Raw genomic sequence first — 14,063 nt, forward strand, 5'->3', positions numbered from 1 at the left:
CCAATTTGTTACCTAATCTTAACTCAGTCACTGATCCCATTCACAATAGGTTGTGAAGATAAAATGAATGCTGTCCTTGTGTAAACAGATGGCTGTTTTCTTCATCGTTCTGAACATTAAGAAACCTCTGATATTTGAAATAAAAATGCTCCTATACTTTAAAACTCTATTAAATACAAGTTGGTGAATTCTTGGAAAAGACTTTGCCTCATATTTCCATTGCTAGTTCTTTAGAAACCTGAATGTATCCCAAACCATCCATATATAAGTAAGCAAGAAGTTCATTGTTGTAGTTGTACAATCCATCCATATGAAAACTGTTCTCAGTGCGAAGGTGGCTTTTCTTCCTTGCTCTTCACTCTTCCCCCCCCCATCATTTGCCATCATGATGAAATGGCAAAAATAAGAAGCACAAACTTTCTAGTTTAAAATAGATTACAATGGCTAGCATTATTGTAATTTTCAAAGTCTATGTTTTGGCAGAATTGAACATTTAATGTACTGTATTTTAGGAAAATAGGTGTTCTGACAATTTCTTATTACTTTTAGGTGCATGATAATCAACTTACGTCTCTCCCTTCTGCTATAGGATCACTAGAAAATCTTCAGAAACTTAATGTGAGGTAAATATATTCTATAAATGAAACAAGAATATTTATGAAATAGAACCTTTTGAAATACAGATCTTAATATCTATGTTAAAAAGTCTTTGAAAGCCATAGTGTTTCTATTTTTTTATATATATATAGAGAGAGAGAGAGAGACAGAGAGAGGATATTTTATAAGAGTAAATTTTAAAGGTGTATTTGGGAAGAGAAGTGACTTTTCTTTTGTATAGAAAAATCTGCTTTATCAGGTCAAATAGGTCATATGTCTGGTTCTGCATAAAGCAAATCTTTAAGCTCACAGCTAAATCTCCCTCATCAACCACAACTTCTGGTAATTACAAGAACATGTTGTTTTCTTGGAAAAAGAAAGAAATATCTTCTTTATCTTCCCAATGTAGTCACAGCCCTGGAATTTCCTGTTGATCTCCTATCCCTGTACTAACCTTAGCTTTTTCAAGAGCTGGTCATGGCTGGCCACACATGATTACCTGATGTGACCAGATCCTGTGTGTACCTCTTCCCAGTTGTTTCTACTGTGAGGAAAATGAGGAAAATATATCTTTGGGTGAATCTTTGGGTGAAAGAAGCAAGTTTTTAGAGGCCTCAGATAAATGGATCGCCTTAATAAAATTGAAACATGAATGTGCAGCACCCTTGAAGCTGGTATAAACTAGGCTGATTATAAACCCCTTATCACAAACATCCCCATAGCAAGAGAGGATGTCTTCTTCCTGGCAGCTGGCACCTTGAGCAATTTGTTTCTTCCCCTCTGACACTATTGCTTTCCTTATAGATAGCAGTTGTTCCATCCTTGTAGATAGCAGCCAAGAACAGGGACAGAAAGTAACTTGAGAAGTATTTTTCATTTAGGTATGCCTGCATCATCATATGAATATGTATACGTATGTGTTCTTTTCCCTTCCCCTTTCTTGTAGAACTGTAAAAATACCAGGGCATCCATTTTCCCTACAGGGGAGTGTCTCCCACTAACCTTTGGTGGGGTCCCCCTCCAGTACGTACTGCCTAATAAACACTGCAGTGAAGTCTTGATTATTTTGCCTTTGTGTCCTGCATTTTGATTCCATAGAAACTGGTGTCAGAAGTGGGAAAGTTAACTCTTTCCTGTTTGTCCACTTTTTATTTCTGACTGCAGCTTTTGATAATTATGTTCCCAGCTACTGGCTTTGCTTTCTGCCTCTAGTTTATTGCTATTAGATAACAAACTACTTCAGCTGTCTCTCTTTCTCTTTGGGCGGGAGACTCAAAATATTTTTGTTAACTCTATCTAGTCTGGTTCACTCCCAGCTTCCCCAGAGCAGCCACTGAATACAGCTATAACCCTTTGTACCATTATTCCATATTCTTAATTACTTTTAAGCCAAACTTCTGTTGCATAAACCTAACAGGAGCTCCCTGTGGAGCTTCCTTCAAAGCATGCTTTGTTTGCAAATTACACATTTTCTCCTTTCCTCTCAGAGATGCTCTTGCCCTTTCAGATATTACTTATCTGATATTTGATCTCTGCCCATGACTGGGATCTGGAGGTTCCTCTTTTGCTGGCCTCTCTTCTCCTGCGTTGATTATTTTTGTCCTTGGATTGTGTCCAAGGGCTGCTTTCCACCCGGAGGATCAGCTTTTATGTGATCCCTGGCACTTTCACTCCTTTTCTGTCACAAATGCACTCAAACACCTCTCACAGTCTACCTGGACACCGTTAACACTTCCCTCCCTGCCTATTAGCAGCTTAAGGCAACTTCATTCAAAGGGAAACAAGAAGAGGGAGTTTTAGCAGATTCTCAGGGTCAGCCTCTGCTTGACACAAAAGGAACACAATTACTCTGCCAAGACCAAATTCCCCCTTGCTTTCTAGACACTCCCGGTCATTGCAATTAAGCTCGCAGGAAGGCCAGGGGTGGCTGAGAATTTGGCATGGCCAGGCATCCAACAAACCTCCCTAGCCAAAATAGACTTTTAGACACAGACTGTTGCCTTACACACACACCTAAACGGTGCCCTTATATGGCAGCGGGAAAGGGACATGGGATCAGGCTCACCACAACACTCGCCCCGTAGGGCGCCCTGCTGTTGTCTCCAGTCGCAGCTCGAAGACTGTGGATCCCATTGCTGACACCAGTTTCTGTGGAATCAAAATGCAGGACACAAAGGCAAAATAATCAAGGCTTTACTGCAGTGTTTATTAGGCAGTACATACTGGAGGGGGACCCCACCAAAGGTTAGTGGGAGACACTCCCCTGTAGGGAAAATGGATGCCCTGATATTTTTACAGTTCTACAAGAAAGGGGAAGGGAAAAGAACACATACGTATACATATTCATATGATGATGCAGGCATACCTAAATGAAAAATACTTCTCAAGTTACTTTCTGTCCCTGTTCTTGGCTGCTATCTACAAGGATGGAACAACTGCTATCTATAAGGAACGCAATAGTGTCAGAGGGGAAGAAACAAATTGCTCAAGGTGCCAGCTGCCAGGAAGAAGACATCCTCTCTTGCTATGGGGATGTTTATGATAAGGGGTTTATAATCAGTCTAATTCATACCAGCTTCAAGGGTGCTGCACATTCATGTTTCAGTTTTATTAAGGTGATCCCATTCATCTGAGGCCTCTAAAAACTTGCTTCTTTCACCCAAAGATGCACCCAGAGAAATATTTTCCTCACACTACCATCTGTTCCAGCATGCTAAGGAGTGTCGACTGACGGGGCCCAGGAGGAGAGCCTTTTCTGTCACGACACCTGCCCTCTGGAATGCCATCCCTCCAGAGATCTGATTGGTCCCATCCCTGTTGGCCTTCCGTAAGGCCCTGAAGACATGGCTCTGTGCCTGAGCCCAGGCCTGCAAGTGTGGGATGGAGTCCGTTGCCTGGCTGTGTTGAATGTTGGAGTGTGGCTTTGTGATCTTCTTTCTGGCTGCTATGGGTTTTATATTTTTATATATTTTTCATTATTTTTAATTTTGTAAGCCACCCTGTCATGTGTGTGAGATGGGCAGCCATATAAATCCAATAAATACACACACAAAAAATGTATTTGTTAATAGATCTCATTGAATTCAGGGGATGGATTCATTGATTGATTGATTGTACCTTCAAGTCAGGGCTCCTGACGAGTGCCTGGATGAGTCCCTGCAGGATTTTTGGAAGTGGTTTGCCATTGCCTTCTTCCTAGGACTGAGAGAGAGTGACTGGCTCAAGGTCACCCAGCTGGCTTTGTGCCCAAGGCGGGACTAGAACTCATGTTCTCCTGCTTTCTAGCCTGGAATAAGCCCTCAAATAAATGTACACAGATTTCTGTCTATCTGTAAATATTATTTTAAAAAATGTTTTAACTCAACAATAACATATGATCTTGCATTATATTGATGAGTTATAAATGTTTCATAAGTGACAGGGTTATATTAATCTGCAGAGCTAAGTACTGTTTTTATCTGTGCTCTGTACCTATTTTATTGAAGATGTAATACTTAATCTCTATTCCTTAGTGCAGAAATAAATAACCTTAGTCTCCAGAGATATCTTTGACTCTCAACCCTCCTTTTTTTTTGCAGTCTCAGACAAGTAAAATAGGGTTAATTTAGTTTCAAAGAATACCATCCCCCGAACCCCTCAACTCTAGGAAAAAAGAAATAAAAATCTTGGCTCCAACCTTGGGCATGATACCTTCTTGTCTGCTTTGTGTCATTTTCTAGTGCCAATCTTTGCCTTCCTGAAAAATGTTAAATGTGGTTAAACGTTAAATCAAAAGTTTCCCTGTCCTCACTTGGCAGATATATATTATTTTCAATTTGCCAGTCTCAAGGCATTACTATTAGCTTTACCGTAGGGATGCAGACTATGATTTGCTTATAAAAAGCCTGTTGGCATAAATACAGTGGAACATGCTTGGATGACCTGGAATTGTGCATCTAGATACCTTTTTAAAAAAGCTCTGGCTGCATCTAGTGATTTTACTCCCTTAGTGCAGAGGTTACAACTCTGTGGTCCTTTAGTTGTTGCTGAACTATCAAACTGCTCAGCAGTATTGTGCATGCTAGTAACTGCTGTCACGTGCAGAATCTCCTGTAGAATCCAGTGCTTTCGTTGACTTATGCCAGCCGTTCCACGACTCATTACAACTTCCTTTGACTAGATACTGCTCCTGTTAGCTGTTCCACTAGTGTTTAAGTTGTCAGAAGAAATCCTATCCCTCCTCTAGTTTTTATATTGAGATACAACTCTACCAAAGGGTGAGTTTAGAGGGTGAAATAGGTCCCAATATGTACCAGCTTTGGAAGGTATACCGAACTGTAGAGATGTGTACAAAATGAAAGTGCATTTCAACATCAGAAGAAAACAATCTTCCTTGTAATGTTCTAACAGAATGTTCTGAATTGGCTGGGTTCTGGCCATAGCAAATCATGGAAACTTGGAATAAGCACTCTAGGGCCATATAAGTAAATTGAGAGGATAGTCTGTGTTGACTGCTACCTGCCATCTGACATACAGAAAAATTGGGTAAAATACATATAGTGCAATCTAGGAAAATATGCCTTTTCTTTAAAATGTTGCAGACATGTGCTACATTTGTGATCCAGTGCTCTTGAGCACTTTTTGGAGATAAATCTGAAAAACTGCCGAACCCTAAAAAATATGATTCAAATTTTGAGTGGCATAGTTTTCATCTGGAAGCTCAAACAAGTCTGTGGCAGCTGGTAGGGGTTAGGGAAAACAAATCAAAGTGTACTCTTTTTACTTAAGAAGTGAAGTGTGTAATAACAGCAATATTTGGGAAGCACTCTATGCTCTTAAGTTGTTGAGTTTTTAAAATCTTGAATATTTTTCATTTTTAAGAAATTATATAGGTACTTACAGCCTTTGCCATTTTATTTTAATTGAGAATTTGTATTTTTTAAAATAAAAATAAATAATAGATGTGAAAATTATTATCATCTCTTAATTATTTATTATATTTATTTTATATTTATATTATTTTGTTAATTATTTCTCTGAATTGTAAGCCACCAAATAGTTCTAGATCACATGATACTTAATTCAGTTCTTATCTGCTACAGAATAATCATTAAACTATTGGCAGATTATTTGAGGTAGTTCAAACAAGCAAAAACTGTTCTATGATCACAGTTATTTATTAAACTTGACAGCAGACGGAGTATGTTTTGAACAATCTTATATTAATGCAGCCCTTCACAATTCCTATTTCATCAATAGTCATAATAAACTGAAAGATATCCCAGAAGAACTTACTCAGCTAAAACACTTGAGGAGTCTGCTTCTGCAACACAATGAATTATATCACTTGCCTGATGAATTTGGACAGCTTGTCAGTTTGGAAGAGTTGGTAAGGAGAAGCTTTATGGCTTTATGGTTTTCTCTTTTAGTATTAGCTACTACTGTTTTAATTAATTTGCTACTGATACAGCAAGTACATTATTTTATATTTTTTGGTTTTGAAGCAGGCAACCCACAAGTAAAGTTTGCTGAAGGAAGGGTGGTCAGTTTCATTTCTGTTTCCCAAATTTCCATAAGAAGATGAGATACCCCCTGTAACAATGCAAGAGGAGGCAGTGGAAATTGCAGAAGAAAGGGTCAAAAATCCCCATCCTGGATGGCAGAAAAGTTGTTACTGTTGTTGATATTGTTGTTGTCGTTGTTATTATCCATTGGCTCTGGTCATTAGGAATAGAAGAAATAGCCACACAATGTTATTGGGGAATTTGGGTGATGCAGAATGAATACATCAATTTCCCTCTTTGTCTTGAGGACAAAGAAGGAATCTGGCCCTAATGGAGGAGATCCAACATCAAACCCCTCTCCGGTGACAATTTCCATATGATATGCCTCTCCAGCATTGAGTTCCAGCTAGATATGGTGTCTAGTAGTTCAGAGGAGGCTTTGCATACACATTCTCCAACCATGCTCTCCAACACAGTGAAGGGTAAAAATGATCTCTCATGCTGGAACTGGAATGAACGGAACCGAGTTTGCTTCTTTCTGGCTACATGAGTCTGATAGGATGTGTCAAAGGCCTTGATATCAGAACTCAAAATGGAAGGTAGAATTGTCCTATCCGATTTGTTTTCAGCTAGCCCGGGTTCAAGTTTCTTAAATTGGTTGTAAATTATAGCTTACATTTTCTTTCATAACTATTGTTCAGAAAAAGTAAATATGGTTTTCTTTCTTCTTTAGGATATCTCTAATAACCATATCTCTAGTATCCCTACAAGTTTTGCTTTTCTTACAAACTTGGTGTGTCTCAATTTAGCTTCTAATCAGTTAAGGAATCTGCCAGCAGAAATGAGTGCAATGAAAAGTAAGGACCTATTGAGTTATAATTTCATTATTGCTTTATTTTTGTTGTCTTATTTTCCTGCTTCTAAGAGAGGTTTTCTGAAACATTGCCATCAGTCTTTTCTTTTAAAGAACTTTGTTTTCATGTAAGTGGAAAGATGGCATGCTAATTTTGAATAAACTACTAAACTAAATCTGTTGTGTAGGCAGGCAAGCAAAGTGTATTTGTATCCAGTTATTAGTAGGACTCTGCATGCATGCAGGCTCCAGGTGTAGAAATTGTTTATCATAAACTCTGTGCAGCACATTTTCTTACTAGTTTAAATGGAGAAACAGAAGCAGTATGTTTTGCCAATTTCTCTCTCACATCTATTGTTTTAATGGATTGCCTTTATTCTGTTTTTATTCTGAAATAGCACTTTTGTAAACCACGCTGGGATAGTTTGCAATGAGATTTTAAGAATAGCTTCAGAATAGCTAGAAATAAAGGCTTGAATTTTAAAAAATGGTCTGTTCTGCTTACACAACATTTCATTGCAGATTATGAAAGCCCTACTTCTCAGTGTAAGGAATCATTTATAACAATATATGATGATGGCATAACTGTAAATGGAAATACTTTCTGCTGACAGGTGGTCCTTACTTACAACAATTGGGATTGACAACTCTGTCACTAAGCGACCCAGTCGTAAAGTGAAACATCACGTGACATGGCATAGTTCTGGCTGCAGTCATGAAGCAAATCACCCACGGTCATTAAGCACAATGTCATGTGACCGCGACTTGCAACCTCCTGCTAGCTTCCCCATTAACTTTGCTTGTCAGAAGCTGGCTGTGAAGGTTGCGGATGGCGATCACTTGACCGTGGGACACTGCAACCGTTGTAAATGCATGCTAGTTGCCAAGTGTCCAAATTGTGATAATGTGACCACGGGGATGCCACAACAGCTGCAAGAGCTGCAAGTTCAAGGACCGGTCATAATCTTTTTCTGCGCTGTCGTAACTTCGGTTGCTGAACCGTAGTCAGTAAGCGAGGACTACCTGTATATGAAAGTGAAATATTCTTAATAATTTTCATAGACAGTAATATAGATCAGACTGAATCCCAACAACATTTCTATAACCTTGCATTTTCCAGTCACCAAAGAAGCCAAGTTGATAACATTTCATGGATGTACTCGAGAATCACTTCTTACTGATCTATCTTAAATTAAACATTTACATGCTTTCTAGAGGTAGCATGTTGAATACCTGTATGGTTGTGATCTTTAATAAGCCATCATGATGATTTTGATACTGATGGTACACTTCTTTCTCCATTTGCTCTATTCCTCTAGGTTTAAGACAACTTGATTGCACTAAGAACTTCCTGGAAGCTATACCTCCTGAATTGGCCAATATGGTTTCATTAGAACAACTTTATCTAAGGAGAAATAAATTATGTTACCTGCCAGATTTTCCGTCACGTACATATTTAAAGGCAGGATTTGTTTTCTTTCAATGCTTGGGCCCATTAGCAGATAACTAATTGCTTTTGCTAATTGAGTTGTCAATTGAATTCAGAGGTTTTATCAAAATGACAAAATCTGTGTCATGATGTCACTGCAGAAGTTCCAGCTCTTACATACTTATATGCAATGTTGGGACAAGCATTTTTTCATTTGCCCCCACTTTCCCTTTTCATAGACATCTATAGCAGACAGTAGTAATATTAAAGCATATTCAGTGATTTAAAAACCCACAGTTTAAGATTGCAGTTAAAGCTATATCATGTTTGCTTAAGCTCTAGAAAGATTGGAGGATAAATCTGAATTTATTGGGTCGGTGAAAAAGAAATTAATTATGACTGAGTTGGCAATATCCTCCTCCTTTACAATGAACTTGACAATTCAACTTAAAAGTATGGAATAAGCTATTGGTAATCATTTGTTCAAGAATTACACTTACTTTTTGTAGGGTGTGTACCACATATACTTACTCATTAATTAAAAAAGAAAAAGAGAAGAAATAAAAGAATAATGCAGGGCCCTGTAGATGGAAATCTTTTGGAGATGGGATCCCCAGCAGGCGTTTCCTGGTTCTCAACAATGAGCAGATTCACACTGAAGCAGGCAGTCTTGGAGATAACCAGAATTTCCCCCCCTAAGTTGTATTAATTAAAGGGGCATTTCTGTGTCCCTTCCAGTTTTTAAAGGTTTTTATAGTTAGCTTGCTCATATTTTAGTGACTATATATATAGCTCAGTGAAACTGAGTTAAGCTTGATTGTTAATATAGTTATATATTGAAATTGCATTTTAATTTAATTTTAGTTTGATAACAGGATTAGAAGTTGTCTATGTATAATGTATATATTGTTTTCTGATAGCATATTTTTAGGAAATGAGGAATATACTTACAAGTTGTAACTTTGTGCAACATATTTTTAGGATGTGGGTAGATTTTTATTGGTATATTCTGCTTTTTAGACTGTTCTTAAATCTATTAAGATTAAATAATGTGATTTCTTTTTTATTTTTCTAGGAATTGCATGTTGGTGAAAATCAGATTGAAGTATTAAGAGCTGAACAATTGAAATATCTGAATTCCCTGTGTGTATTGGAATTAAGGGATAATAAGTTGAAATCATTGCCTGATGAAATTACTCTGCTACAGGGGTTAGAGCGACTAGACTTATCCAACAATGATATTAGCAAGTAGGAAGCATATTTAATATTTTTACTCGCTGTGGAGGGAGAAATATTATATGTTAACTAAGACCAAAACTATATTTTTGCCTTTGGAAAGTGTGTTATTCATTGTTTATGAAACTGCAGAAATGAGAATCTTTTCTAATAATGAGGTTCAAAATAATGAATAGTGGAAATAATTATGTTGCAGTTACTTGGTTTGATGGATGTAATATTTAAAAAAAACACCTTTATGTTGTCAGTCTTCCTTGTAAGCTAGGTAACCTTTCTCAGCTGAAGTTCTTAGCACTGGAAGGAAATCCCTTAAGAGCATTCCGAAGGGATGTTCTACAAGTAAGTATACATAACGTACATACCATATTACTTATTTCTGCTCCTTTAGAACCACAATATAAATTAGTTATGCTTTAATTCTTTCATTTTAGAAAGGAACACAAGAAATCCTGAAATACCTTAGAAGCAAAATACAAGGTAAACAATTTACTTGAAAGTAGAAAGTTATAGTTAAGTGAGACTTTGAAATACCTCTTGGATAAATAAAATATTCTCATTTGTTCGGAAATGTTTTAATAATTTTAATGGGAATGTGTATTTTTTTGGAAAATGTGAGTGCCAAGTAAGCATGCTGCTTTCCTGGACAATGGAGTAAAATGTTGTGAATGTTACTTACTGACCACTTATTACTGAAATATCCTTTTACTAGTAAGTTTTACCAGTTTTGAAGATTTTTCAAAGAACAACTCCAAATATTTTCTAGGGATGCTACATTTAGAGCAGAGCCTAAATTGGGGAGGGGGGGATCATTCCTGGTGTGAAACAATTACTTTTGGTGATGGACAGTCTTAAAAGTGGGAACAGATATATTTACTGTACATTTGGTTCTGTCTCTACAACAACCATTCAATGTTAGGAGTCTTCAAATTCATTAAACTGAACAAGTTTGATTTTTGAATGCACATATATAGCATGTATTGCAAATGTAGCATATATTTCAAGTTGAATATTTTTAATCTTCTCTGTTAAGATACAGACTAAGTCTGTTGGTAAAATTTAAAACAATCTCTAATATTTGTCAGATGTTACATGAATCTCTATATATTTTTTGTAGATGATGAAATAATTAACCCAAATGGAGAATTTCCCATGACAGCAATGACTTTGCCAAGTCAATCCAAAATTAATATGCATGCTATTACTGCGCTGAAGACATTAGATTATAGGTAGGAATATTTCAGTTTTATAAGTTCCAGATTTTCCTGTAGCTGCTTGCCTCTGGAATGCCTTTCACCAAAAACTGAAGGAATTGACCTCTTTCCTGAAAATTTTAAAAAGCTTTAAAACAGATTTTCCATATAAGTATGGGCTTAGTACAAGTACATACACAAGCTTTGTTAATTATTTTAATTTTAATTGTTAGTTTAATATTTTATTAATTGTGTGTTAAGTTTTTTTTACTATATACCACCTTAAGAAAATGTTAGTTAGCAGTATAAAAACTCAATCAAAATAAATGAATTCATGAAAATATTCAGATTTAAGGTGGGTGAGTACCCAAATCTTGATAAACTATAATGTTGTTTGAATTTATTTAGTGCTATCTATGAATCCAACCATTGTGGTTTATAGAGCATAACCTATGAAATCAGTCATTATGGCTTAGTAAAAAAAAACATGTTTCAAAACTTGTGGCTTAATGTGTTGCGTGAGACCAGTCAATGGCCTTTCACAGGTCATTTACATCAGAAGATTTCTTATTTATAGCTGAAGGAAAGAAACATAGCAACTCATCTTTGTGACCTGAATTGTATTTTCTATTTAAATCATTGTTTGCTGAGCCCAGTAGTCTGCCAAGTAGACATCATTGCAAAGACTAGATGAATGGCTTCACTTTACATCTGCAGTATTGCTTTGTGACATAGCTATCCTGTCTTAATCTGGTTTGTAGTTCAGTATGGTGAAACCTTGTTTTAACAGACCAGTTGTGGGTAGGGTCTGTTACTGAGGAAAGTTGAATTAGAAAGTGAGATATTGTGGAGATTTATATCATTTGTGTATGGGGTTATGAAGAAATCACAGCAGAAATAAGCCCACACTGAAAATATTTATAAGGATAAAAAATCTAAGAGTTTTCCCATTGATGGAGCAGGTGTTGAACTTTTAATGTGTTTTTTATAACTTTCCAAAGAAGGAATGTCTAGAACAAATAAGATTAATTATCTTTATCCTTTCAAATAAGATAACTGTTTAAAATGCTATTTAGTGAGAAACAGGTCTCTGTAATACCGGATGAAGTTCTGAATGCAGTTGGAGACAATCCAGTCAGTAACGTAAACTTCAGCAAGAATAATCTGACTGAAATTCCAGTAAGGTACTAACTTTTTGTAGTATTTAATATTGCTGTTTCTTACAAATGTATGAAAGAAGATGTACAGGTAGTCCTTGCTTAACAACTCCAATTGGGACCTGAATTTCCATCACTAAGCGTTGTGGTCATTAGGTGAAATATCACATGACCACAGCACTTAGTTATGGTAGTCCTGGTTGTGGTCATTAGGCGAGAACCACGCCATCATTAGGTGAGGACCTCACACTTCTCCTGCCTCGCTGTGCTCACCTCTGCTTCAGCTCTCCCCACCCACCCGTGTCCCTCCCATCTCTGCCCTTTTGGCTGCCCTGCACTCCACTGCCTTGCTGCCCTACACTCTGCTGCCCCTGACGCCCTGTGCTCCACCCTGAACCCCCATTGCCCTGCACTCCACCGCTCCTGCCACCCTGCACCGCCGCTCCTGCCACCACCACCCTGTGCTCCACCCTGCACCCCATCACCCCACACTCTGCCATTCCTGACACCCTATGCTCTGTTGCCCCCACCGCCCTGTGCTCCACTCTGCACCCCCACCATTCATCTCCACTTCAACTCTCCCCACCAGTCTATCTCCCCTCTATTTCTACCCTTTTGACCACTCTGCACTCTGCTGCCCCAACCAACCAGTGCTCCACCCTGCATCCCCACCACCCCACGTTCTGCCATCCCTGCCGCCCTGCGCTCCGTCGCCCCTGCCACCCCCACTGCCCTGTGCTGCACTCTGCACCCCCACCACACTCCACTGCCATTAATGTTACAAGATAAGTGGCCAGTCTCTATATCTTGCCACCTCGCCATGTGGTGAAATGTAGGCTTCCAGATTTTTGTTTGTTTGTTTCTAGTGTCTATCAGCAATTCCCCATGTCCTTTTCTCAAGTAGTATGTTTGTTTTACTTTGGACGGCATTACATTTCTACTGTGAAATCCACTATAGGCCAATTACAAAACTATAAAAGTTAAAATACAGTATCAGTATTTTTTAAAACCGTTCCAAATATTGCATATCCTAACAAGATCAATTAAATTGCTTGCTTGCTTAGTTATTTATTTATTTTTACAATTTCTCTAGAATTGTGGAACTAAAAGAATCTGTGAGCGATATCAATTTTAGTTTCAATAAGCTCTCTTCTGTTTCTCTGGAGCTCTGTATGCTTCACAGACTGATACATTTGGATCTCAGGTAAGCAATTCCTGAAAAGTTTCTTTCTAAGGTATGCTTGAATTATAACTACTCGAGGTTTTTTTCCTCCCAAAATCCAAAAATTATTGAAATGTTAACCAAGAACTCAATTCAGGAGTGTCAGAGTAGGATAAAAACAATTCAGGTGAGATGCATAGGGTCCTATAAATTAGCCTTTCTCTCAGAATTGCCAATATTATCAGGCAGGAACATTTCAAAGGTTCAACTTCATTCACTTCAGTGAGATTACAGAATTGTGGTCTTGGGATCCCTAATAAAGTAAAGTACACTGGTTGCATGGAAATCTCTATTTCAGATTATTATACATAGGAGCCCCCTTCAGAGTTTCCCACTTAATATGGGGGCAAAACATATTTGAGCAAAGTTTGTCTTTGCTGTTTGTACTCTATTCTTGTGAATCTGAGATATGGTTGAAATACAGGATGTGAAAGTATGTAGGATTTGCTTATATTGGCATTATATGAGAGCCAGTGTGTTATGGTGTGTAAGGTTTTGGATCAGGAGTGGGGAGACCTTGGTTCTAGTGTACCTTCAGCCGTGGAATCCTGCTGGTTGACTTTGGGCCAGTTGCACTCTTTCCTACACAGGATTGTTATGGGGGAAAATAATGTTTGTACTATGTTTAGATTCAAGCACATGCCAAATAAAAATACTAATACCGATGACAATAATCTCCCTAACATCAAGAGAAGAAACTAAGCCATACTTGCATAATTTGAGACCCATCTATTTAAATCTATTCCCCTAGCCGTGTAGAGTAGGTACAACTAGAAAGAGGATCCCTATGCAATTAGGCTGTCTATAGTAGAGTAGTTCCCAACCCTTCTAGCTGGAAGTTCACAAGCAGGTTTTGAGAACAGGAACTTTTCCTCTTATTTGATCCCAGCAGGTAG

The 14,063-nt window shown here is 37.7% G+C and overlaps 1 protein-coding gene across 3 annotated transcripts in view; it reads left to right on the forward strand.

Annotated features, from left to right (window-relative positions):
* The window catches only part of LRRC40 (leucine rich repeat containing 40), a 31,399-nt gene that overhangs the window by 5,942 nt on the left and 11,394 nt on the right, over positions 1 to 14,063 (forward strand). For all 3 annotated transcript variants that reach the window (XR_003085414.2, XM_088154118.1, XM_007434718.4), the window contains exons 3-12: positions 550 to 623; positions 5,836 to 5,965; positions 6,814 to 6,937; positions 8,253 to 8,395; positions 9,438 to 9,610; positions 9,847 to 9,937; positions 10,030 to 10,075; positions 10,713 to 10,824; positions 11,865 to 11,972; positions 13,039 to 13,149. Coding sequence is in view for 2 of the 3 variants with exons in the window: in XM_088154118.1 (XP_088010244.1) it covers positions 550 to 623; positions 5,836 to 5,965; positions 6,814 to 6,937; positions 8,253 to 8,395; positions 9,438 to 9,610; positions 9,847 to 9,937; positions 10,030 to 10,075; positions 10,713 to 10,824; positions 11,865 to 11,972; positions 13,039 to 13,149 (1,112 nt within the window). In the remaining variant the exon portion in view is untranslated. The remainder of the gene's footprint in view (positions 1 to 549; positions 624 to 5,835; positions 5,966 to 6,813; positions 6,938 to 8,252; positions 8,396 to 9,437; positions 9,611 to 9,846; positions 9,938 to 10,029; positions 10,076 to 10,712; positions 10,825 to 11,864; positions 11,973 to 13,038; positions 13,150 to 14,063) is intronic.

Source organism: Python bivittatus, unplaced genomic scaffold (genome assembly GCF_059951505.1).
Source record: "Python bivittatus isolate LINGU-HERP-01145 unplaced genomic scaffold, Pbiv_v1 ctg000700_np1212, whole genome shotgun sequence".
Taxonomy (NCBI): Eukaryota; Metazoa; Chordata; class Lepidosauria; order Squamata; family Pythonidae; genus Python; species Python bivittatus.